The following is a 27,002-nucleotide window of genomic DNA, read 5'->3' on the forward strand; positions in this document are numbered from 1 at the left end:
AGTTCAGGCACGCCCTAATTTATTTATTCAGCAGTTCAGGCACGCCCTAATTTATGTGTTCAGCAGTTCAGGCACGCCCTAATTTATGTGTTCAGCAGTTCAGGCACGTCCTAATTTATGTGTTCAGCAGTTCAGGCACGCCCTAATTTATGGACAGACAAGCAAATGTAATAAAGGTGAAGCATGGCTAGTTTTCACACAGGCGTACGTGCATGCACACACCCAAGATTGTGGTAGGGATGTTCACTTCATGTTTGCATTAGTTTTATTATTTAGGTCAACCTAATGTTGATTGGGAGATGATACACGTTCTCCATGTACTATTATACTATTTCAAATATCTCAATTACTTTCACATACATTCAAAATAAGTGTTCTGATATTTATTTGAAAAGACAAGTAGTTTAATATTTTTATGTAATTGGAAATACACTTGGAAAGTATTTGAAGTTCTCAAGTACACTGACTCAAATAAACTCACATGCATTTAAACCACGTATTTGAAAATAGTATATTATCCTGTCAAATTAAATTTGACACACTATTCAAATACTCAAATAAAAGTACTTGTTTTGGGCTGTGTATTTGTAAATACTCAAATACACTGAAAAATAGTTTTAAATACAACAATGCAGATACCCAAATACATTGATTTGAACCCTGGTCTGGTTTAGTGAGTTACTGTCTGTCACACTTGCAGTGACAGATGACCATAGGGACCCAGAATGACCACTGTTGACCAAGCAGTCTTAATACCCTCTACAGATATACTGGGCCTGTCCGGAATGGACTGTCAATTTGACCACATACAGTAATATATCACTATCCCCAAGCCTCTTGATCACAATGCAATAACATACTCTACTTCCTGTATCCTGTTGCTTTTATTTACACTTGTTTGGGAAGCACGACAACCTCAGACTGGAAACCTTTCCCGGTTTCATCTTGATGTAGAATATTTGCATTCCAGTGAGAATTAATGACACATGGATGCCATGCTAACTCCTAAAATGACACTCATTATTCAATTTACTTTGGAGGAACTCCATATATAGGTCGTTATCAATAAAACGTCACAATGCATTGCAGAATGTTAGATGTGGCTGCTAGGGGGCAAGGGATTGTTAAATAAATGTTATAACTATTTGATTTTAATATCATCACCTCTTGAAGAGAATAGACAGAACTACACATTTCTGATTATTCCACATTTAGTGTTTCATCATAGTGAGCCTACACGGCAAGGAACTGCTTGCTTTTCATGATCAGTAAACATCAGTTGATCATGTATTTTCAGATACTTGAGGGTAGCCAGATTCATTTGGCATGTAGCTAGCTAGCTAACAGTACATCGGCAAAAGCTCCCTTCTGCTGTTTGGCAGGCAGAGCCCAGACAGGACGGGGGCTTAACCTAAACCACTCATACTTGTCAGATAGTTCACTTTTACTTTATAATCACAGAACTATCTAATTAATGGTGGCCAATATTGTGAGATATAGTGAGGTTACCTTCACGTATCTGAAATGACATGATCAATTAATTTATTTATTGATCATGAAATGCAAGCATTTACTTGCTGTAGCCTATAGGTCTGATGATGATGATGATAGAGCTAAATGTGCGCAATTGTTTTGCATGGAATAATGAGAAATGTGTAGACCCGACTATGCTCTTCAAGAGGTGATGATATATACTGTACATAACCAAATAGTTAACATTTATTTAACAATCCCTTGAAAATGGCACGCAGTTGCAAATGGTCTTAACGGAGCTGCGGGTCTCCCTGACCTCCAGCGGGCAAATCGTTCGCTCTGCACCATATTGTCACATTTTATTGATAACAACCAATTATACAGTGAGTCATTATGACACTCCATAGCAACACCTTGCCCCTCTCTGTGTCTGGTTGGATCACAGTCTGATTGTGATGTGTGTGAATCCAGCAGGAGGATGTCAGGTCTGTCTGACTCCTCACACACACACTTCTCTGTCAGACATGAGCCAGGTGACACAATGTCTAATCCAGAATTTGAATGGACCACAGAGTTTTTAACCATTTATATACCACATGGCATGGTGGTGGGTTTGGGTTAAGTGGAGCACATACAAATACGCACAGGCCCACGTGCGTACATACACTACCGTTCAAAAGTTTGGGGTCACTTAGAAATGTCCTTGTTTTTAAAAGGTCGTGTGGAAAGCTCATTTTTTGTCCATTAAAATAACATCAAATTGATCAGAAATACAGTGTAGACATTGTTAATGTTGTAAATGACTATTGTAACTGGAAAAGGCAGATTGTTTTATGGAATATCTACATAGGCGTACAGAGGCCCATTATCAGCAACCATCACTCCTGTGTTCCAATGGCAGGTTGTGTTAGCTAATCCAAGTTTATCATTTTAAAAGGTTCATTAGAAAAAAAACTTTTGCAATTATGTTAGCACAGCTGAAAACTGTGCTAACATAAAACTGGCCTTCTTTAGACTAGTTCAGTATCTGGAGCATCAGCATTTGTGGGTTTGATTACAGGCTCAAAATGGCCAGAAACAGTTCAGATAAGCAAAGATAAGCAAAGATCAGCACAGATAAGCAAAGATAAATGAAAGTCCATCATTACTTTAATACATGAAGTCAGTCAATCCGGAAAATGTAATGATCTTTGAAAGTATCTTAAAGTGCAGTCGCAAAAACCATCAAGCGCTATGATGAAACTGGCTCTCATGAGGACCGCCACAGGAAAGGAAGACCTAGAGTTACCTCTGCTGCAGAGGATAAGTTCATTAGAGTTCCAGCCTCAGAAATTGCAGCCCAAATAAATGATTCACAGAGTTCAAGTAACAGACACATCTTAACAACAACTGTTCAGAGGAGCCTGCTTGAATCAGGCCTTCATGGTTGAATTGCTGCAATGAAACCACTACTAAAGTACACCAGTGAGAAGAAGAGACTTGCTTGGGCCAAGAAACACGAGCAATGGACATTAGACCAGTGGAAATGTGTCCTTTGGTCTGGAGTCCAAATGTGATATTTTTGGTTCCAACCGCTGTGTCTTAGTGGGATGCGGTGCGGGTGAACAGAGGATCTCCGCATGTGTATTTCCCACCGTGAAGCATGGAGAAGGAGGTATTATGGTGTGGGGGTGCTTTGCAAGAGACACTGTCTGTGATTTATTTTGAATTCAAGGCACACTTAACCAGCATGGCTACCACAGAATTCTGCAGCGATACACCATCCCATCTGGTTTGGGCATAGTGGGACTATCATTTGTTTTTCAATCGGACAATGACCCAACACCTCCAGACTGTGTAAGGTCTATTTAACCAAGAAGGAGAGTGATGGAGTGCTGCATCAGATAACCTGGCCTCCACAATCCCCCGACCTCAACCAAATTGAGATGGTCTGGGATGAGTCGGACCGCAGAGTGAAAGAAAAGCAGCCAGCAAATGCTCAGCATATATGGGAACTCCTTCAAGACTGTTGAAAAAGCATTCCAGGTGAAGCTGGTTGAGAGAATGCCAAGAGTGTGCAAAGCTGTCATCAAGGCAAAGGGTGGCTACTTTGAAGAATGTCAAATATAAAATATATTTAGATTTGTTTAACACTTTTTTTGTTTACGCTCTACAACACCCGCAGAGTACGACCCTGCCTCACACAGGAAGCGGCGCAGGTCCTAATCCAGGCACTTGTCATCTCCCGTCTGGATTACTGCAACTCGCTGTTGGCTGGGCTCCCTGCCTGTGCCATTAAACCCCTACAACTCATCCAGAACGCCGCAGCCCGTCTGGTGTTCAACCTTCCCAAGTTCTCTCACGTCATCCCGCTCCTCCGCTCTCTCTACTGGCTTCCAGTTGAAGCTCGCATCCGCTACAAGACCATGGTGCTTGCCTACGGAGCTGTGGTCCTTCTGTGGCTCAGTTGGTAGAGCATGGCGCTTGTAACGCCAGGGTAGTGGGTTCGATTCCCGGGACCACCCATACGTAGAATGTATGCACACATGACTGTAAGTCGCTTTGGATAAAAGCGTCAGCTAAATGGCATATATTATTATTATTATATTAGCTGTGAGGGGAACGGCACCTCAGTACCTCCAGGCTCTGATCAGGCCCTACACCCAAACAAGGGCACTGCGTTCATCCACCTCTGGCCTGCTCGCCTCCCTACCACTGAGGAAGTACAGTTCCCGCTCAGCCCAGTCAAAACTGTTCGCTGCTCTGGCCCCCCAATGGTGGAACAAACTCCCTCACGACGCCAGGACAGCGGAGTCAATCACCACCTTCCGGAGACACCTGAAACCCCACCTCTTTAAGGAATACCTAGGATAGGATAAGTAATCCTTCTCACCCCCCCCCCCCCCTTTAAGATTTAGATGCACTATTGTAAAGTGACTGTTCTACTGGATGTCATAAGGTGAATGCACCAATTTGTAAGTCGCTCTGGATAAGAGCGTCTGCTAAATGACTTAAATGTAAATGTAAATGTACTACATGATTCCATATGTGTTATTTCATAGTGTTGATGTCTTCACTATTATTCTACAATATAGAAAATAATACAAATAAATAAAAACCCTTGAATGAGAAGTTATTCTAAAACCTTTGACCGGTAGTGTATGTATGTGTACTGTATATTCTATGCACATGTTGATAGAGCTTAACTAGTCTACAACAGCAAGGTCTTACGTAATGAATCACTTAACTATAAATGATCACATCGGGATCCATAATTTTGCCATTTACAAGGATGGTTAGCTGGAATCTTTCTGTGGGAATGTAGGGAGCATACTTTTTCTCTTGCTCTGCCTTTTTAGCCTCTCTAGAGAGCTTTTAATCAATGAGTTAACATCGACACAAGGCAGCAGCGGCTCAAATCTCTGGGTTGCAGCCATAATGGTGATTGTGTCCCAGGTAATGAATTGAATAGACCCAATGATGTCAGATTAGCAAATGGCCTATTGAAATGCAGGCCTATGGGTTCACCCTACGTCTGTGCTCTCGTCCTCCTCCTCTCTCTCTTTCTTTCTCTCCACCCCTTCCTCTTTCAGTCCCTCAACCAGCCCACTTTTATTTGGCTCTTATTCAAAAGGGCATCTTGTAATTTTTGACTTTGTCGGCAGGCATATTTATCAATGAGAGAGGGGAGGGAGAGAGAACTATGCATAAAAATGATACAGCTCAAGGATTAGGAATGATATTCTAGTCACATGATTTCCTGGTAGCTTTTTTTTGCTGCATTATCAACAACTATAAAAACAGACTATGAATTGCGTACAAATATCTTCAGTGAGAGTCACTGATTATCTTTGTTGTGGCCACATGCACCAATTACTGTATTTTCCAAGATAATAAACAGTAACAGATGAACATATGCTGTTTAGTTGTGTTTAGAATCTGGCAACGTTGCCTTATTTTCAACAGAAACACAAGTAATGTTGCTACTTTTACCATGTCTGCGTTACTCATGGTTGGATGAGACATCTAGAGGGAAAGAGGAAGTGTCCTGAGCTTACTTCATCTTTTCTTCTTTTCATGTGTTTTTGTCAGCCTTTCGCTTTTTTAGCTCCTTGTTTGTATTTTCTTTGCAGTGGTTTTTGGGGCCCACTGGAGGTTGTTTTTCGGGTTTCTGGTGGCTGTGGCTTGGCCCCCGTACATGGGAAGTATTAGGGGGGGTTGGGGCGTCCATCTTACAGAACATTCTTTAAGTCCCCACACCAAGTGTTCATTCTGTCAACCACATAACTGTGAGGTCTCGTTTGTCTCCGACTTGATACGGTCTCAGTGTTAGAACAACACTCCTGGTAACTGTGAATTGTGTGTGTCTAACAATGTGTTTGCGCCTGTCTGTGTGTGTACCTGCGGTGTATTTGCATGCATTTTTTTTGGGGGGGTGTGCCTTTTGTAAGCAGATGTATTTTGCAGAGATTTATTGAGTTTTTCTAACAAGATCAAGAAACAAAACAACTTGTCCATTGTTTTCCTTTGAGCCCTCCATCTCTCCTTGGTGTTATGAGCAATTCCCATTTACATACGGTTTGAACAATAACTACAGCATCATCCTGCCAATGTGTTCCTTCTCTCGACAGGACTCTCCAAAGTTTCTTATTTACCTCCAAAGAGGGCTGCACTCTATCTCTTTCAGACATCTCCTCAGCATGATTAGAAAAATATGGACTATTATGTGCAACTTGACCTTTTGGGTGCGCCCCTCCTCCTTAGTCTCGTAAAACCGACCCTAGCAAAACCAGTGTATAGGGTCTGGTTTCAATGATGGATTCTTTTGGCATTTAGGAACTACATCACTGCCTACGTCACTACTTTATCCATTTGAATAAAATACTACATATTTGTTATCAAGATGGATATCATAGAGGTTATTTGTTATGAGTGCATTTCGCAAGTGGTTAGTTTGCAAAGGTTTTACCTGCAAACTTTGGTTTCGAGTGGCAATGTTCTGGCATATCTGTCTCGTGATTTGTTTGGAGAGTCCCTGGAATTTTATCGACGTAGGCAGTGATGTAGTTCCTCTATATGCCAAAAAAGTCCATCATTGAAACCAGACCCTAGTCATTGCTTTTGCCTACGGTCTGGTTTACGAGACTACCTCATCCTACTGAGATGTGTTTCCATTTCCGATGGTTCCTTGTTCCTGCCTATCCTCTCACCTCTCTCTTTGCCAGGGCCAGCTCCAGGCCTAAGCGACATAAGTGGTCACTTAGGGCTCCCGGGCGTTAGGGGGTCCCCATTTTTTAGGAACTCAGTCAGGGTCTCAACTTACTATTCAGAGTAATATTAGTAGAATACACCAGATGCAATTTCGACATTTTGTTGTGCAGGTTTTCTCTTATGTCAGTCACTCAATTAGCTGACAATTAAACATGTCAATTTTTAGATTGGTAGTTAGTCTTGCCAGCTATCTAAACTTGGAGTAATCATAGCAAAATACAGACCGGGCAGGCAGGGCATGTGCCAGGGTCCCTGACCTCCAGAGGGCCCCCATTTGATTGTGTTAGTCATTCTCACTCAGATAACATATTAACATGGCACAAGTCATGGCAAAATGTGCAGAATTGTAAGAAACCTTTAAAACTGCAAAAATGTCTCTCCACCTAATGGAAAAATTGGTAGAATTGTAGGAAATTAAATGTAAAAGTAAAAAATTGCTCTCCACCGTAAAATGTTTTTCAGCAAGGTGCGGGACCCCTCAACCAAATCTTGCTTAGAGCCTCCAAAAGGCTAGAGCCGTCCCTGATCATTGCTGTTTTTTCCTACTTTTAGGATCCCTTTGGCTACATACAGTTGTTGTGTTTGTGTGTACCAGACTGCCTGACTGTGTGCGTGTACTTGTTGGGAAAGAAGGAAAGAAGAAGCGGCCCAGACATGGAGCAGAGGGAACAAGTGCTGACAGTTTAACAGAAGAGATGGCTAGCACCTTTGGCTGCCCGTTGCAAATATAAAGTGCTCGTTTGAAATTGGTCCACTGTGTAATTGTCTCAGCTGGGCCTTGGTGACTGAGAGAGAAAGAGAGAGAGAGATTTGTTTTTATAAAGCTTTATTTTATACTCATGTATTAACACAAATAATGGCACAATGTGTATTTTCAGAAATGTAAACAACAAATGTGTCATTCTTCATAAACATAAAATAAAAAGCATTTACATTCAACTTATTTCATCAACAAAAAATGGTTTTACCTTCCTCTACAAAACATCCTGCTCCTTCGTAAGCCCACTGTAATGCCCTGACCATAGAGAGCCCTCGGTTCTCTATGGTGTTCAGGTCAGAGCATGGGGGCTACGAACCGCACCGGAGCCACCACCGACATTAGTCACCCCCCTACCCTCCCCATTTGGTTTCAGGTTTTGCGGACCTTTGGGGGGGGGTACTGTCACGCCTTGACCATAGAGAGCCCTTGGTTCTCTATGGTGTTCAGGTCAGAGCGTGACTAGGGGGGTGTTCTAGTCATTCATTTTCTATGTGGCTGGTTTATATGGTTCCCAATTAGAGGCAGCTGGTAATCGTTGCTTCAATTTGGGGATCATATTTAGGAAGCCCTATCTCCCACCTGCTTTGTGGGATATTGTTTTTGAGTGAGTGCATGTAGCACTACGTTAGTTCACGGTCGGTGTTTGGTTATGGTTTTGTTTAGAAGTTTAACTTTAAATAAGTATGTGGAACTCAAATCACGCTGCGCCTTGGTCCGTCTTTCCACACGGCCATAACAGAATATCCCACCAAGCAAGGACCAAGCAGCATGTTATGGAGTCGCATAGAGATCAGGAAGGACAGCGACGATGCCGGTGGCCACAGCCACAGAAGCCCCAAGATTTTTTTTTTTTTTTTTGGGGGGGTCGACTGTGCAGCGGGGAGTGCCAGAGCCCGAATGGCAAACTCTGGAGGAGTTCAATGAGGGAAACCGGAGAGAGGTTTTGGCGAGGAGTATGCTGCAGCGCAGGTCATCTGTGCCGGCTCCACGCACCAGGCCACCAGTGCGCCTCACCAGCCCGGTATGCCCTGTGCCGGTTCCTCGCACTCGCCATGAAGAGCGTGTCTTCAGTCCGCTGCCACAGAAACCCCAAGATTCTTTGGGGGGGACACATGGAGCTGGCAGATGAGAAGAGGGAAGAGCCAAAGACTGTCAGGGAGGCGATGGAGAAGTTGGGGGAGAGAGAGAGGAGAGAGATGTTGGTCAAGTGTGTTCTGCTCAACATTCGACCTGAAGAGCCTGTCACCAGTCCGGTGCCACATGTGCCGGCTCCACGCACCAGGCCTCCAGTGCGCCTCCCCAGTCCGTTACGTCCTGTGCCAGCTCCCCGCACTCGCCCTGAAGTGTATGTCACCTTAGCTTGCCACCTGTGCCGGCTCCACGCACCAGGCCTCCAGTGCGCCTCCACAGTGCGGTACATCCTGTGCCAGCTCCCCGCACTCTCCCTGAAGTGCGTGTCACCAGTCCGGTGCCACCTGTGCCGGCTCCACGCACCAGGCCTCCAGTGCGTCTCCCCAGTCCCGCTCCTAGGCCGGAGCCTTCCTCTGCGCCGGTGCCCAGTGCAGGCACGGTGTCCAGTCCTGCTACAGGGCATGAGCCTTCCTCTGCGCCGGTGCCCAGTCCGGGCACGGCGTCCAACCCAGCTCCATGGCCGGAGCCTTCCTCTGCGCCGGTGACCAGTCCAGGCGCGGCGTCTAACCCAGCTCCATGGCCCGGAGCTTGCCTCTGCGCTGGTGCCCATTCCGGGCACGGCGTCCAACCCAGCTCCATGTTCCAAGCCTTCCTCGGTACCCAGTCCGGGCGCGGCATCCAACCCAGCTCTATGGCCGGATCCATGGTCGGGGCGGGGGCTACGAACCGCACCGGAGCCACCACCGACATTAGTCACCCCCCTACCCTCCCCATTTGGTTTCAGGTTTTGCGGACCTTTGGAGCGGCCCTCGGTTCTCTATGGTGTTCAGGTCAGAGCGTGACTAGGGGGGTGTTCTAGTCATTTATTTTCTATGTGGCTGGTTTATATGGTTCCCAATTAGAGGCAGCTGGTAATTGTTGTCTCTAATTGGGGATCAAATTTAGGAAGCCCTATATCCCACCTGCTTTGTGGGATATTGTTTTTGAGTGAGTGCATGTAGCACTAAGTTTGTTCACGGTCAGTGTTTGTGTATTATTTTGTTTAAAAGTTTAACTTTAAATAAATATGTGGAACTCAAATCACGCTGCGCCTTGGTCCGTCTTTCCACACGACCGTAACACCCACTTCTCCTCAAACAATGGCAGATCTTTTACAGTCGGGAAGAACTCAAAATCCACTTTTATTCTCACTTTGACTAATCCCTTAAAAACACATCTTACATCCTGCCCATATCTGTGTCTATCTTGTGTTTTCTACTCAGACATATTGACACCTTAGCTTGTCCCAAAATATAATTTAACATTTGACATTTTCTTTTCTGTTGCTTATTATATTGAACCACCAAAATAAAAACGATGTTATTGAAAGTCTCCCCTCCTGTAACGGCAGATTTCCTCCTCTTCGTCTGAAGAGGAGTACGGCTCGGACCAAGATGCGTAAGTGTTCATGACGATTTTAGTAAGAAAAGCACTGAACACTATGAAATACAAAAACAATAAACAAATACGTGAAATAACCAAACCGAAACAGTACCGTGTGGCGAGAAACACACACATGGAAACAAACACCCACAAACCAACAGTGAAACCCAGGCTACCTAAATATGGTTCTCAATCAGGGACAACGATAAACAGCTGCCTCTGATTGAGAACCATATCAGGCCAAACACAGAAATAGAAAAAACATAGAAACACAAACATAGACTGCCCACCCCAACTCACGCCCTGGCCAAGACTCGTATTTCAAAGAGAGGCTTTATTCTCTCACAATCCAGTGAAAAATTGTTTCTCTTATATTACAAAAAGGACATTCATCTCCAACATGAACCAAGTGGAGAACATGTCTGTCAACGATTCTTAGACACCATCATTATTCCTATCCTTAAGTTCAGAGCATGCCACATTCAGGCTCACGTCCTCAAACTATCCTCTCTATGGTGTGTTGTGTAACATTAATGACTGCCTGTTAGCGTCCGAGCGGGGCAGCCCACCCATCCTCATTTCTGCAGTGTCAGTAGGATGTGCTATTATACATAGACATAACAGTCTGTTAGATTGGCTTTATTTACTTTGTTGAAAAAAATCATTTTTCGATGCCAACTAAAAATTAAAGCAAAAACAAGCAGGTTTTATTGCATAATTCGAACCTTCCGTCTAAATATAAATTGTATTTCCTTTGCAGATTTCCTAATGACAGAAACAAAAGCATTATGCAAATCCATCCATTGCATATCACCAGTACCCTTTTGTAACGGTGGCTTGTACAGTGCTCTCCATGCTGGCTTTACCTTGTCATCAAGGCCCAGTTTTATTCTCCAAGGAGTGTATTTTCTATTTTTCAATGTATCTTTATTCAAAACCTTGACATACCCCCTATATAAATCCTTCAGATTCATCTCATCCAAATCCACCTCTTCCAACTCTCTTAAATCCAGTAATAACGCCTTGCTTTCTGACTCTGAGATATTAGGTGGAATCCCTAGTCTTGAAAATGGGACGTTTCCATCTTGTACCTTTTTCTTTTGACTGTTAAGCAGAATCCCCTCTTCTGCTGACAGAGACTTCCTGCAGCTTCTCAGCAGTTGTCCGACAATCCTTTCCGACTTCACCCCCAAATGTTCAGCCACCCTTCCTCCATCCCTTAGGGTGGGCCCAGCCATGTCCATGAACTGTTTTAGGGTGATGATTTTGCCCTTCACCAGAATCTTGGAGAAATGTGGAACAGCTGCAGTTGTACAATCCAGTCTTGCCCCATAATACACCAGAGGTTCCTCCAGCAGCCAAAAGCACTGGCACTGCTTCTGGACACCTTCATTATAGTCCAAACCCTAAGGTCTCTGTAAAAACGGAGGTACTCCCTCCCTATAAATCAGGTTACTATCAACCAAAAATAAAGCCTTCTTTAAACCTAATCCCCCTACCTGCTGTAATACAAGACCTGCCACCCCTCTCCAAACCACATTTTGCGGTCCACAAAGCAACCTTTGAATAAACTGTAACTGGAAAGCAGCAGCCCTACTAGCAAGATTTACAAGACCTTGTCCCCCCTCCTCTTTTGACAAATACAAAACACTTTGTGGAAACCAATTTTATTAATCCCAAAAGAAATAATTTACAATCATTTCCTGTATTTTAGCCAGAAGATAAGATGGTGGCTCTAAACATGACAACCGATGTCACAATGCAGAGGCAACCACATTTTTAATAATAATAGTGTACCACTCTAGATGACAGATAACAACCAATGCCAACTCCTCATCCTCCCTTTCACCATTTCATCCACCCCATTCCAAATTTTTCCATAGTCCCCTCATTCCCCAATTTACCTTTGCAGAGGATATTCCCCTAAACTGATCAACCAGGAGACTCAAACTATCCACCTCTGCTTGATTTTTCACTTAAATAACTCCATCATCAGCATAGGCTGAGACATAAATAGGAGGAATATCCTCTGAAAGGTACACCCCTTCAATGCGACTCCTAATGTTATTTGGTGGATCTATAGCGATGGCATATAACATTCCTGACAACGAACACCCCTGCCTAATACCTCTACACACTTTAAAAGGAGCACTCAAGCCACTGTTAACTTTCAATACACTTTCTATGTCACCATATATCACCCTGATCATGGCAATAAAACCAGAGCTGAAACCAAAAGCCTCAAAGGTGCGCCATAAGTATTGATGCTCAACTTGGTCAATTGAAATTAGACCAGCATCCAACCCAATAGCCCTAGAGACATATAAAAAATCCAGAATCAGGGAAATGTTTCCCCTATCTGCCTGCCAGGAACACAGTAGGACTAGTCAGTGTGTATGATTTGTCGCATCACCTCCCTCAGCCTGTTGGACAAAGCCTTGGGCAGAATCTTATAATCAGTGCACAATAACGCCACCAGCCTCCAGTTATTTACCTCCCTAGGGTCACCCTTTTTTGGCAGTAGGGTGAGGACAACCCTTCTGCAGCTTATCGGTAGTAACCCTCCGATCAAACTATCGTTAACTACTGCTAGTCAATCCTCTCCCAACATAGCCCAAAAATACTTAAAAAGTCAACTGAAAAGCCATCAATGCCCGGTGCCCTTCCATTTTCCATGCTGTTTAATGCAGTGTATTTCTCCTGCAAAGACAATGGTTGCTCTATGTCCCCTTCTTTTTTTTAAAACATTTTTTTTACCTTTATTTAACCAGGCAAGTCAGTTAAGAACACATTCTTATTTTCAATGACGGCCTGGGAACAGTGGGTTAACTGCCTGTTCAGGGGCAGAACGACAGATTTGTACCTTGTCAGCTCGGGGGTTTGAACTCGCAACCTTCCGGTTACTAGTCCAACGCTCTAACCACTAGGCTACGCTGCCGCCCCCTCATGTACTCCCTGTTCACTCATGACTGCACGGCCAGGCACGACTCCAACACCGTCATTAAGTTTGCCGATGACATAACAGTAGTAGGCCTGATCACCGACAACGCCGGGACAGCCTATAGGGAGGAGGTTAGAGACCTGGCCGTGTGGTGCCAGGACAACAGCCTCTCCCTCAACCTGATGAAGATGATTGTGGACTACAGGAAAAAGAGGACCGAGCACACCCCCATTCTTATCGACGGGGCTGTAGTGGAGCAGGTTGAGAGCTTCAAGTTCCTTGGTGTCCACATCACCAACAAACAAACATGGTCCAAGCACACCAAGACAGTCGTGAAGAAGGCACGACAAAACCTATTCCCCCTCAGGAGACTGAAAAGATTTTGCATGGGTTCTCAGATCCTCAAGAGTCTACAGCTGCACCATCGAGAGCATCCTGACTGGTTGCATCACTGCCTGGTATGGCAAATGCTCGGTCTCCGAACACAAGGCACTACAGAGGTTAGTGCGAACGGCCCAGTACATCACTGGAGCCAAGCTTCCTGCCATCCAGGACCTTTATACCAGGCGGTGTCAGAGGAAGGCCCTAAAATTGTCAAAGACTCCAGCCACCCTAGTTATAGACTGTTCTCTCTGCTACCACATGGCAAGTGGTACCGGAACGCCAAGTCTAGGTCCAAGAGGCTTCTAAACAGATTCTACCCCCAAGCCATAAGATTCCTGAACACCTAATAAAATGGCTACCCAGACTATTTGCTGTTGTTATCATCTATGCATAGTAACTTTAATAACTCTACCTACATGTACATATTTCCTCAACTAACCGGTGCCCCCGCACATTGACTCCGGTACCTTTTCCCCCCTGCATATAGTCTAGCTATTGTTATTTTACTGCTGCTCTTTAATTAGTTTTTTTTAACTGCATTGTTGGTTAGGGGCTTGTAAGTAAGTATTTTAAGTAAGTATTTCACTGTAAGGTCTACCTACACCTGTTGTATTTGGCGCATGTGACTAATAATTTGATTGGATTAGATCTAGCTCAACCTGAGCTTCTGCAGCCACCTGTGGGATCCCATCAAGGAACTGTTATATCCTCTTTGTACTCACACTTGTAGAGCTCAGCATAGAACTCTACTGCCCTCTTTCTAATTTCACTTGGGCTTGTGAGCTCTCATCCAACAGCTGATTTGAGACAATTAATAATTCTTCTTTGTCCATTCTTTTTCTCTAAACCAAAGAAAAATTTGGATGAGGCATCCATTTCAGAGATTCCCTGAAACTTACTTCTCACCAATGCCCCATGTGCTCTGATACCCATCAGGTTTTTCTTGAGGGCCTGAGTATTTCCTGAAGTGAGCATCATTCAATAAAGTTATATCTAAATGCCAGTATGCATTTTGGGGTTTTACAGCGTTAATGTAATGTTAATGGCTGGGAAGACATCCAGGAGGCCTGGTGCGTGGGGTGGCACCGGGCTGGTGACATGCACCTCAGGGCGAGTATGAAGAGGATACACAGGATGTACCGGACTGGGGAAGCGCACTGGAGGCCTGATACGTGGAACCGCACAGATTGCACTGGACTGCTGACACGCTCCTCCAAACGCCTACGTTGCCGCATACTCCTCGCCAACTCCATTCTCCGGTATCCCTCCTCGCACTGTTCTATTGAATCCCAGGCGGGCTCTGGCACTCTCCCTGGGTCGACCGACCACCTCTCTACCTCCTCCCAGGTTGTCTCTGGTTCACACCTCGGCACCACCGACCATCCCGTGTGTCCCCTCCCAAAACATTGGGGGGCTGCCTCTCCTGGCCACGCTGCTTGGTCCTTTGGTGATGGGTAGTTCTGGCAAGGCCGTCAAAAGAAGTGGACCAACGCGCAGCGTGGAGAGCGTACATTTTCCTTTTTATTTAAAATATCGCCAACAAACGAAAGAAACAACTATGAAGTTTACAGGGCTTTAGTGCCACAAACAAAGTTACTACCCACACCGAAAGGAGAGAAAAAGGGCTACCTAAGTATGATTCCCAATCAGAGACAACGATAGACAGCTGTCCCTGATTGAGAACCATACCCGGCCAAAACATAGAAATAAAGAAACATAGAAAACAAAACATAGAATGCCCACCCCAAATCACACCCTGACCAAACCAAATAGAGACATAAAAAGGCTCTCGAAGGTCAGGGTGTGACAACCACCTCTGTTATTAAACAATGTCGGAAAATCACACTGGGGTGATCACACTTGATTTACAGACCTGAGATTGATGCTCAAAACAATAAAACCTATCTAACCTGACCAGAGAGATGTGTGTACTGTGTACCCATGTGTATTGTCTCGTGCCTCTGTGTTGGCTCCGCCAAATATCACACATATGTTACAATAAGGCGTTTCTAAAAAAGTCCTTGAGGCTATATGAGGTTCTTTGTGGTTTCTAGCTAAATCACTGACTGTACAGTTAAAATCCCCAGACAGAAATATATAATCCTCGGTGTTACATTTCCCAATGGTATTTGAAAATGTCTAACTGCCACTAATGGGGCATATACGGTTTACATACACGTTAGGCGGAAGTTTACATACACCTTTGCCTGAAGTTTACATACACCTTAGGTAAATACATTTAAACTCCGTTTTCCACAATTCCTGACATTTAATCCTGTTAAATATTTCCTGTTTTAGGTCAGTTAGGATCACCACTTTATTTTAAGAATCTGAAATGTCAGAATAATAGTAGAGAGAATTATTTATTTCAGCTTTTATTTCATTCCTCACATTCCCAGTGGGTCAGAAGTTTACATACACTCAATTAGTATTTGGTAGCATTGCCTTTAAATTGTTTAACTTGGGTCAAATGTTTCAGGTAGCCTTCCAAAACCTTCCCACAATAAGCTGGGTGAATGTTGGCCCATTCCTCCTGACAGAGCTGGTGTAACTGAGTCAGGTTTGTAGGCCTTGCTCACACATGCTTTTTCAGTTCTGCCCACACATTTTCTATAGGATTGAGGTCAGAGCTTTGTGATGGCCACTCCAATACCTTGACTTTGTTGTCCTTAAGGCATTTTGCCACAACTTTGGAAGTATGCTTGGGGTCATTGTCCATTTGGAAGAACCATTTGCGACCAAGCTTTAACTTCGTGACTGATGTCTTGAGATGTTGCTTCAATATGTGCACATAATTGTCCTACCTCATGAATCCATCTATTTTGTGAAGTGCACCAGTCCCTCCTGTAGCAAGGCACCGTCACAACATGATGCTGCCACCCTCGTGCTTCACGGTTGGGATAGTGTTCTTCGGCTTGCAAGCCTCTCCCTTTTTCCTCCAAACATAACGATGGTTATTATGGCCAAACAGTTATATTTTTGTTTCGTTAGACCAGAGGACATTTCTCCAAAAAGTACGATCTTTGTCCCCATGTGCAGTTGCAAACCGTAGTCTGTTTTTTTTTATGGCGGTTTTGGAGCAGTGGCTTCTTCCTTGCTGACCGGCCTTTCAGGTTATGTCGATATAGGACTTATTTTACTGTGGATATAGATACTTTTGTACCCGTTTCCTCCAGCATCTTCACAAGATCCTTTGATGTTGTCAAGATGATGCAGTGTCTTAGTCTTAGTTTATAAAGACTTGAAATTGGCATGGGAGCTAACTAGCTATCAAACTACCAGATATCTATAGCTAGCTATCTATTTATCAAAGGTAGATAGCTAACTTGTTAATTTGACCAAAAGATTAACCAAACTATTTCTCAATATTTCTCAAAGTTGCTGTAGCTGGCAAATTAATTTCATCATGCTTTGTGATACAGACGGTTTTATGCTATTTTAGTCCCCACACCATGTCGGCCTGTCACCTACAGTAGAACATTATAAACAACAGGGGGAAACAATAACATTGGCCATGCTTTTTGTCCTACCAGATCCACGAGAAGATTCTGGTTAGGGTATCCTTCTGTCCTTCGACTCTTGTTGGATGTAGTTGTCCAATGTATTAGATCCCAGACTCCCATGACTGTTATGATTGTTTATTTACAAGTTAGTTACAATTAGCTGTTTGCTTTAGCACCATCTATACCTGATAGAGCAGATCTCGTCTCACTTGTGGACATAAGAGGTCTAGCGCGAATGTCTCATTGGGAGACTAGAGCAGACCCAGTTCTGACTGAACGGGTGCACATTTGAGCACCCCAGGATGGTCCATTTACTTTCTGCTCTCATAATCTAGCAATGTTCACATTACCTATGTGCCCACGGAGCTGGCAGTCACTGAGTAGTAAGTAACTGAACATCTTGTTTTGAACAATATATGTATTTAACAGGAAAATGTACACATTTACCTCACTTCTATGAGCAGATTTTAACACCCTTATGAGCAAGCCGCCGCTGATGGAATTATACCATACACATGGACACAATGTGTTTGACTCCAATCCATTGATTCCGTACCAGTAATTGCGATGAGCCTGTCTGCTACAGTCTACCTCTGCTAAACGAGTTTGACATAGACAGACATTGGGGGTAAATATATCATAGGTTTCGATCGGCAAACATTTTTTGCTTGTACAGTTATGTCGTTTGCAATATGGCAGATTAAAGCATTAACTTAAACTTTTTCACCTCAATCGATTTTGTAATACAAGACCCAGAGCAAGGGACATATGACTTTGTAATATGTTAAGCGAATAAAATGGTATCAAAATTAGTATTACATTGGAATGTGTACGTAACACACTACATATAGTAGTATATGGAATCAATTATGGCAAGTGCTGAGTCACTCCAGAAACCCATTGATCAGGGTGAACTGGAGGGGAGATGCATGTGAGGGCGCCTCACATGTCAGAACACTCTCTCTCTCTCTCTCTCTCTCTCTCTCTCTCTCTCTCTCTCTCTCTCTCTCTCTCTCTCTCTCTCTCTCTCTCTCTCTCTCTCTCTCTCTCTCTCTCTCTCTCTCTCTCTCTCTCTCTCTCTCTCTCTCTCTTTCTCTTCCTCCATCTTTCTCGCCTCTTCTCTTCTCTTCTCTTATTGGTTGATTACTCATCGGTGGAGGGTCTTCCAGTTCCGAGTTCTGTGGTCAGCCCCTGTGGCCCCTGCATGGGCTGAGGGGATCCCTGGTGGCATCCAGTCAGTGGGAGAGGTTAGGAGAGCTTGGCTCGATGCCCCAGGCTGAGAGCCCTGGAGTGCTGTGTGGTGGCTGACCAAGCCTCACTGCACTCAAATCAAACAGGCCATGCTAGGCCCTCTCTGATATACTGTAGTAGGCTTTTCTAGTCTTTATTACCTGGGGCTAACTCAGGAGGGGAGGGGAGGGGAGGGGAGAGGGACTTTGTCATAATGCTTACCGCAGATGCGTTCAATGGTAACTGTTTAAAGACCCTGCTCTCTCAAATTCTTTCTCTCTCTCTGTTTCTTGCTCTCTTCAGTCTCTCTCTCTGTCTACTCTTTCTCACTTATCTTTCTAACCTTCATCCTGCCTCATTTCTAATAGACCCAGAATGCCAGTGTACTGTACAGACCCAAACCTCCCACTTTAAATGTCTGTCTTGTATCTGTCCGACCAGCACCACCATTGGACAGAGAGGGGTGCAGGATTGAGGTGGTACTGTAGTGTGATGCTCCTAGCTCATAAACCTCCCAAGCCCTGTCTGCCACTGCGAAGCAATGTGTTGGCAAAGAAAGTTAAATGAAGATAACAATCTATTGCTTAGTTTGGGTCAACTTTCAATTGATATCATTGCAGGGCATTGATCCCCACCCTGGTTGCTACTTATGTATGAAATCATGTCATTACAATCTTCAAAGGATCTCTTGCCCCATGCTAGTCTTTACTGACAGTGTGCTGTGAATGGCCACGCTTCTCTCAGAGGATGTTCTAAAGCCTTTTATAGGCAGGAGATATTTCCAACCGACCATGACATGACGAGGGCGGGTTTTCTTGTGGTCTATAATGAATGCGAAGTAATTGGGCGTCCCCGAGCCGCCGCATTGATCTCAAGTGAAATGAAAACCAACATGTTTTCTGCACGCATTTGGACTGACGGATGATTTTCTGTTGCTTCTCCGAGGCTTAACTTGACAGTACAGATGAAAGGGGAGAGAAAGGGGAGAGAAAGGGGAGAGAAAGGGGAGAGAAAGGGGAGAGAAAGGGGAGAGAAAGGGGAGAGAGAGCCCGTGGACACTGGGGAGAAGTGGCCATGGCTGCATCAACATAAGTGAATGGAAACTCTCTGACTGATTAGTATACTATTGCCTTCGAGAGCGGGACAGACATAAAGGAGAGACGTCTGGGCCAAAGCTCAGAGATGCCCTCTGTCTGTTCAGTCAGCCGAGACTCATTACGGAACGTTTACACACTCGGGAGGAAGCTACTGCTAAGAAAATCCTGCCTCCAGGTTTCTCCAGTTAGGGTAAAACATTTGTCTTATATTGCAAGAACATGTTTTAGCACTCAATAAAGCCATTTTGCAATGTGACACCAATAGGAAATATGTAGTAACTCCAACATGCTCTCATTTTAATGTGACTGGATTCCGGAAGGTGGCGTTTGATGCTAGTTTATACTTCACAGCAGGGCCGTTTGATGCTAGTTTATACTTCACAGCAGGGCCGTTTGATGCTAGTTTATACTTCACAGCAGGGCTGTTTGATGCTAGTTTATACTTCACAGCAGGGCCGTTTGATGCTAGTTTATACTTCACAGCAGGGCCGTTTGATGCTAGTTTATACTTCACAGCAGGGCCGTTTGATGCTAGTTTATACTTCACAGCAGGGCCGTTTGATGCTAGTTTATACTTCACAGCAGGGCCGTTTGATGCTAGTTTATACTTCACAGCAGGGCCGTTTGATGCTAGTTTATACTTCACAGCAGGGCCGTTTGATGCTAGTTCGTACTTCACAGCAGGGCCGTTTGATGCTAGTTCGTACTTCACAGCAGGGCCGTTTGATGCTAGTTTATACTTCACAGCAGGGCCGTTTGATGCTAGTTTATACTTCACAGCAGGGCCGTTTGATGCTAGTTTATACTTCACAGCAGGGCCGTTTGATGCTAGTTCGTACTTCACAGCAGGGCCGTTTGATGCTAGTTCGTACTTCACAGCAGGGCCGTTTGATGCTAGTTTATACTTCACAGCAGGGCCGTTTGATGCTAGTTCATACTTCACAGCAGGGCCGTTTCATGCTAGTTTATACTTCACAGCAGGGCCGTTTGATGCTAGTTCATACTTCACAGCAGGGCCGTTTGATGCTAGTTTATACTTCACAGCAGGGCCGTTTGATGCTAGTTTATACTTCACAGCAGGGCCGTTTGATGCTAGTTTATACTTCACAGCAGGGCCGTTTGATGCTAGTTTATACTTCACAGCAGGGCCGTTTGATGCTAGTTTATACTTCACAGCAGGGCCGTTTGATGCTAGTTCGTACTTCACAGCAGGGCCGTTTGATGCTAGTTCATACTTCACAGCAGGGCCGTTTGATGCTAGTTCATACTTCACAGCAGGGCCGTTTGATGCTAGTTTATACTTCACAGCAGGGCCGTTTGATGCTAGTTCATACTTCACAGCAGGGCCGTTTGATGCTAGTTTATACTTCACAGCAGGGCCGTTTGATGCTAGTTCATACTTCACAGCAGGCCGTTTGATGCTAGTTCATACTTCACAGCAGGGCCGTTTGATGCTAGTTTATACTTCACAGCAGGGCCGTTTGATGCTAGTTCATACTTCACAGCAGGGCCGTTTGATGCTAGATCATACTTCACAGCAGGGCCGTTTGATGCTAGTTCATACTTCACAGCAGGGCTGTTTGATGCTAGTTCATACTTCACAGCAGGGCCGTTTGATGGTAGCTCATACTTCACAGCAGGGCCGTTTGATGGTAGTTCATACTTCACAGCAGGGCCGTTTGATGGTAGTTCATACTTCACAGCAGGGCCGTTTGATGGTAGTTCATACTTCACAGCAGGGCCGTTTGATGGTAGTTCATACTTCACAGCAGGGCCGTTTGATGGTAGTTCATACTTCACAGCAGGGCCGTTTGATGGTAGCTCATACTTCACAGCAGGGCCGTTTGATGGTAGTTCATACTTCACAGCAGGGCCGTTTGATGGTAGTTCATACTTCACAGCAGGGCCGTTTGATGGTAGTTCATACTTCACAGCAGGGCCGTTTGATGGTAGCTCATACTTCACAGCAGGGCCGTTTGATGGTAGTTCATACTTCACAGCAGGGCCGTTTGATGGTAGTTCATACTTCACAGCAGGGCCGTGCTGCCCTGAATTGAACTGGTGCACATGAACTTGTTTAGCTAGCTAAACAAAGGAGACAAAAGAAACCCATTCAAATGTAAAATCTCAAAGAGCTGGGTGGGGTGTGAACGATGCTGAATGGGCGTACACAAAGAAGAGCTTTCTAGCTGGTGTGAAAACCTCTACAAAATCTCAAAACCTCTACAAAGGCTTTTTCTCAAAAGTGGGGTTACAAGTGTATCAGCTTTTAAAGCAGCGTAGCTTTTCCCAACTTTTTCCAACTGCAGTGTATGATATACCAGTTTGAAGCTCTGAGTCTGTAATTTTATAAATGTAAAAAAAACACAATTGCGAGGTTTGGAAGAAAATCCAAGTAGCCGCAGAATATGTACACACAAAATATGCAAAAAAACATGCACGCGCCAGTTTTTGTTAGAATATAAGTTAGAATAAAATAAAAACTGAACTTGAGGTGAGAATGTGCTTATCCTCCTGCGCGTTGAGACCATATGTACACACAGTTTCTAGTGGTTGAAGTATTGCATTGCAGGAATGCAAAAGTAGCTAGTAGTAGCCTTGTGCAGGAATATATGATGACATTATTATTCATAACAAAAAAACAGGTAGCTAAATATAGTAACAATCATTTGATGTTAGTGAGAAGAGCGATTTTATTTGATCTTTGCATTCTAAAATAGGTAGAAATAGGCATCTACTTCCTATTATTTATTTCATTTCCATGATCATTGCAGAATAAATTCCTCACCCTTTCTGATTGTGATTGTTTCATATTTGAGAAATAGCCTATAGGCCTACAACAAGTGAGGATAGGCTACCATTCGTCTCATCTCTCATTTAATTGGACCCACTTCACAGTAGTAAATAGATAAACTATTTAAAGTATTTTGCTATATTTGATCCAATCCGAAACGCAGTACAAATTTTCACCTTTTCCATTGACATTAGTAGGCTTCTGCGTCTGATATTGACAGCCAGGGTCCAGAGCAGGACAGGGACCAGAGCAGGACAGGGACCAGAGCAGGACAGGGACCAGAGCAGGACAGAGACCAGAGCAGGACAGGGAACAAAGCAGGACAGGGACCAGAGCAGGACAGGGAACCGAGCAGGACAGGGAACAGAGCAGGACAGGGAACAAAGCAGGACAGGGACCAGAGCAGGACAGGGAACAGAGCAGGACAGGGAACAGAGCAGGACAGGGACCAGAGCAGGACAGGGAACAGAGCAGGACAGGGACCAGAGCAGGACAGGAACCACAGCAGGACAGGGACCAGAGCAGGACAGGGAACAGAGCAGGACAGGGACCAGAACAGGACAGGGACCACAGCAGGACAGGGACCAGAGCATGACAGGGACCAGAGCAGGACAGGGAACAGAGCAGGACAGGGAACAGAGCAGGACAGGGACCAGAGCATGACAGGGACCAGAGCAGGACAGGGAACAGAGCAGGACAGGGAACAGAGCAGGACAGGGACCAGACCAGGACAGGGACCACAGCAGGACAGGGACCACAGCAGGACAGGGACCAGAGCAGGACAGGAACCACAGCAGGACAGGGACCAGAGCAGGACAGGAACCACAGCAGGACAGGGACCAGAGCAGGACAGGGAACAGAGCAGGACAGGGAACAGAGCAGGACAGGGACCAGAGCAGGACAGGGAACAGAGCAGGACAGGGACCAGAGCAGGACAGGGAACAGAGCAGGACAGGGACCAGACCAGGACAGGGACCACAGCAGGACAGGGACCAAAGCAGGACAGGGACCAGAGCAGGACAGGAACCACAGCAGGACAGGGACCAGAGCAGGACAGGAACCACAGCAGGACAGGGACCAGAGCAGGACAGGGACCAGAGCAGGACAGGGACCAGAGCAGGACAGGGACCACAGCAGGACAGGGACCACAGCAGGACAGGGACCAGAACAGGACAGGGACCAGAGCAGGACAGGGACCACAGCAAGACAGGGACCAGAGCAGGACAGGAACCACAGCAGGACAGGGACCAGAGCAGGACAGGGAGCAGAGCAGGACAGGGACCAGAGCAGGACAGGGACCACAGCAGGACAGGGACCACAGCAGGACAGGGACCAGAACAGGACAGGGACCAGAGCAGGACAGGGACCACAGCAAGACAGGGACCAGAGCAGGACAGGAACCACAGCAGGACAGGGACCAGAGCAGGACAGGAACCAGAACAGGACAGGGACCACAGCAGGACAGGAACCACAGCATGACAGGGACCAGAGCAGGACAGGGAACAGAGCCGGACAGGGACCAGAGCAGGACAGGGACCACAGCAGGACATGGACCACAGCAGGACAGGGACCAGAACAGGACAGGGACCAGAGCAGGACAGGGACCACAGCAGGACAGGGACCAGAGCAGGACAGGAACCACAACAGGACAGGGACCAGAGCAGGACAGGGAACAGAGCAGGACAGGGACCAGAACAGGACAGGGACCACAGCAGGACAGGGTCCAGAGCAGGACAGGGTCCAGAGCAGGACAGGGACCACAGCAGGACAGGAACCACAGCAGGACAGGGACCAGAGCAGGACAGGGAACAGAGCAGGACAGGGACCAGAGCAGGACAGGGACCAGAGCAGGGCAGGGACCAGAGCAGGACAGGGACCAGAGCAGGACAGGGACCAGAGCAGGACAGGGACCACAGCAGGACAGGGACCAGAGCAGGACAGGAACCACAGCAGGACAGGGACCAGAGCAGGACAGGAACCACAGCAGGACAGGGACCAGAGCAGGACAGGGACCACAGCAGGACAGGGACCAGAGCAGGATAGGGACCACAGCAGGACAGGGACCACAGCAGGACAGGGACCAGAACAGGACAGGGACCAGAGCAGGAAAGGGACCAGAGCAGGACATGAACCACAGCAGGACAGGGACCAGAGCAGGACAGGGACCACAGCAGGACAGGGACCAGAGCAGGACAGGGTCCAGAGCAGGACAGGGACCAGAACAGGACAGGGACCACAGCAGGACAGGGACCACAGCAGGACAGGGACCAGAGCAGGACAGAGACCAGAGCAGGACAGGGAACAGAGCAGGACAGGGACCAGAGCAGGACAGGGAACCGAGCAGGACAGGGAACAGAGCAGGACAGGGAACAAAGCAGGACAGGGACCAGAGCAGGACAGGGAACAGAGCAGGACAGGGACCAGAGCAGGACAGGGACCACAGCAGGACATGGACCACAGCAGGACAGGGACCAGAACAGGACAGGGACCAGAGCAGGACAGGGACCACAGCAGGACAGGGACCAGAGCAGGACAGGAACCACAACAGGACAGGGACCAGAGCAGGACAGGGAACAGAGCAGGACAGGGACCAGAACAGGACAGGGACCACAGCAGGACAGGGTCCAGAGCAGGACAGGGACCAGAACAGGACAGGGACCACAGCAGGACAGGAACCACAGCAGGACAGGGACCAGAGCAGGACAGGGAACAGAGCAGGACAGGGACCAGAGCAGGACAGGGACCAGAGCAGGGCAGGGACCAGAGCAGGACAGGGACCAGAGCAGGACAGGGACCAGAGCAGGACAGGGACCACAGCAGGACAGGGACCAGAGCAGGACAGGAACCACAGCAGGACAGGGACCAGAGCAGGACAGGAACCACAGCAGGACAGGGACCAGAGCAGGACAGGGACCACAGCAGGACAGGGACCAGAGCAGGATAGGGACCACAGCAGGACAGGGACCACAGCAGGACAGGGACCAGAACAGGACAGGGACCAGAGCAGGAAAGGGACCAGAGCAGGACATGAACCACAGCAGGACAGGGACCAGAGCAGGACAGGGACCACAGCAGGACAGGGACCAGAGCAGGACAGGGTCCAGAGCAGGACAGGGACCAGAACAGGACAGGGACCACAGCAGGACAGGGACCACAGCAGGACAGGGACCAGAGCAGGACAGAGACCAGAGCAGGACAGGGAACAGAGCAGGACAGGGACCAGAGCAGGACAGGGAACCGAGCAGGACAGGGAACAGAGCAGGACAGGGAACAAAGCAGGACAGGGACCAGAGCAGGACAGGGAACAGAGCAGGACAGGGACCAGAGCAGGACAGGGAACAGAGCAGGACAGGGACCAGAGCAGGACAGGGAACAGAGCAGGACAGGGAACAGAGCAGGACAGGGACCAGACCAGGACAGGGACCACAGCAGGACAGGGACCACAGCAGGACAGGGACCAGAGCAGGACAGGAACCACAGCAGGACAGGGACCAGAGCAGGACAGGAACCACAGCAGGACAGGGACCAGAGCAGGACAGGGAACAGAGCAGGACAGGGAACAGAGCAGGACAGGGACCAGAGCAGGACAGGGAACAGAGCAGGACAGGGACCAGAGCAGGACAGGGACCAGAGCAGGACAGGGAACAGAGCAGGACAGGGACCAGACCAGGACAGGGACCACAGCAGGACAGGGACCACAGCAGGACAGGGACCAGAGCAGGACAGGAACCACAGCAGGACAGGGACCAGAACAGGACAGGAACCACAGCAGGACAGGGACCAGAGCAGGACAGGGAGCAGAGCAGGACAGGGACCAGAGCAGGACAGGGACCACAGCAGGACAGGGACCACAGCAGGACAGGGACCAGAACAGGACAGGGACCAGAGCAGGACAGGGACCACAGCAAGACAGGGACCAGAGCAGGACAGGAACCACAGCAGGACAGGAACCAGAACAGGACAGGGACCACAGCAGGACAGGAACCACAGCATGACAGGGACCAGAGCAGGACAGGGAACAGAGCCGGACAGGGACCACAGCAGGACAGGGACCACAGCAGGACAGGGAACAGAACAGGACAGGGACCAGAGCAGGACAGGGACCACAGCAAGACAGGGACCAGAGCAGGACAGGGACCAGAGCAGGACAGGGTCCAGAGCAGGACAGGGACCAGAACAGGACAGGGACCACAGCAGGACAGGAACCACAGCATGACAGGGACCAGAGCAGGACAGGGAACAGAGCCGGACAGGGAACAGAGCAGGACAGGGACCACAGCAGGACAGGGACCACAGCAGGACAGGGACCAGAACAGGACAGGGACCAGAGCAGGACAGGGACCACAGCAGGACAGGGACCAGAGCAGGACAGGAACCACAACAGGACAGGGACCAGAGCAGGACAGGGAACAGAGCAGGACAGGGACCAGAACAGGACAGGGACCACAGCAGGACAGGGTCCAGAGCAGGACAGGGACCAGAACAGGACAGGGACCACAGCAGGACAGGAACCACAGCAGGACAGGGACCAGAGCAGGACAGGGAACAGAGCAGGACAGGGACCAGAGCAGGACAGGGACCAGAGCAGGACAGGGACCAGAGCAGGACAGGGACCAGAGCAGGACAGGGACCACAGCAGGACAGGGACCAGAGCAGGACAGGAACCACAGCAGGACAGGGACCAGAGCAGGACAGGAACCACAGCAGGACAGGGACCAGAGCAGGACAGGGACCACAGCAGGACAGGGACCAGAGCAGGATAGGGACCACAGCAGGACAGGGACCACAGCAGGACAGGGACCAGAACAGGACAGGGACCAGAGCAGGAAAGGGACCAGAGCAGGACATGAACCACAGCAGGACAGGGACCAGAGCAGGACAGGGACCACAGCAGGACAGGGACCAGAGCAGGACAGGGTCCAGAGCAGGACAGGGACCAGAACAGGACAGGGACCACAGCAGGACAGGGACCACAGCAGGACAGGAACCACAGCATGACAGGGACCAGAGCAGGACA

The 27,002-nt window shown here is 47.3% G+C and overlaps 1 protein-coding gene across 4 annotated transcripts in view; it reads left to right on the forward strand.

Annotated features, from left to right (window-relative positions):
- LOC118387540 (astrotactin-2-like) overlaps window positions 1-27,002 on the forward strand; it is a 396,009-nt gene that overhangs the window by 298,934 nt on the left and 70,073 nt on the right. The window contains exon 19 of one of the 4 annotated variants that reach the window (XM_052459841.1): window positions 7,276-8,013. The exons of the other annotated variants lie outside the window; for them this stretch is intronic. Within the exon in view, the coding sequence (XP_052315801.1) occupies window positions 7,276-7,454 (179 nt within the window). The 3' untranslated portion in view covers window positions 7,455-8,013. Of the gene's footprint in view, window positions 1-7,275; window positions 8,014-27,002 lie in introns of those variants that run through there. 4 annotated transcript variants of the gene reach the window in all.

This window comes from Oncorhynchus keta, chromosome 13 (genome assembly GCF_023373465.1).
Source record: "Oncorhynchus keta strain PuntledgeMale-10-30-2019 chromosome 13, Oket_V2, whole genome shotgun sequence".
NCBI lineage: Eukaryota > Metazoa > Chordata > Actinopteri > Salmoniformes > Salmonidae > Oncorhynchus > Oncorhynchus keta.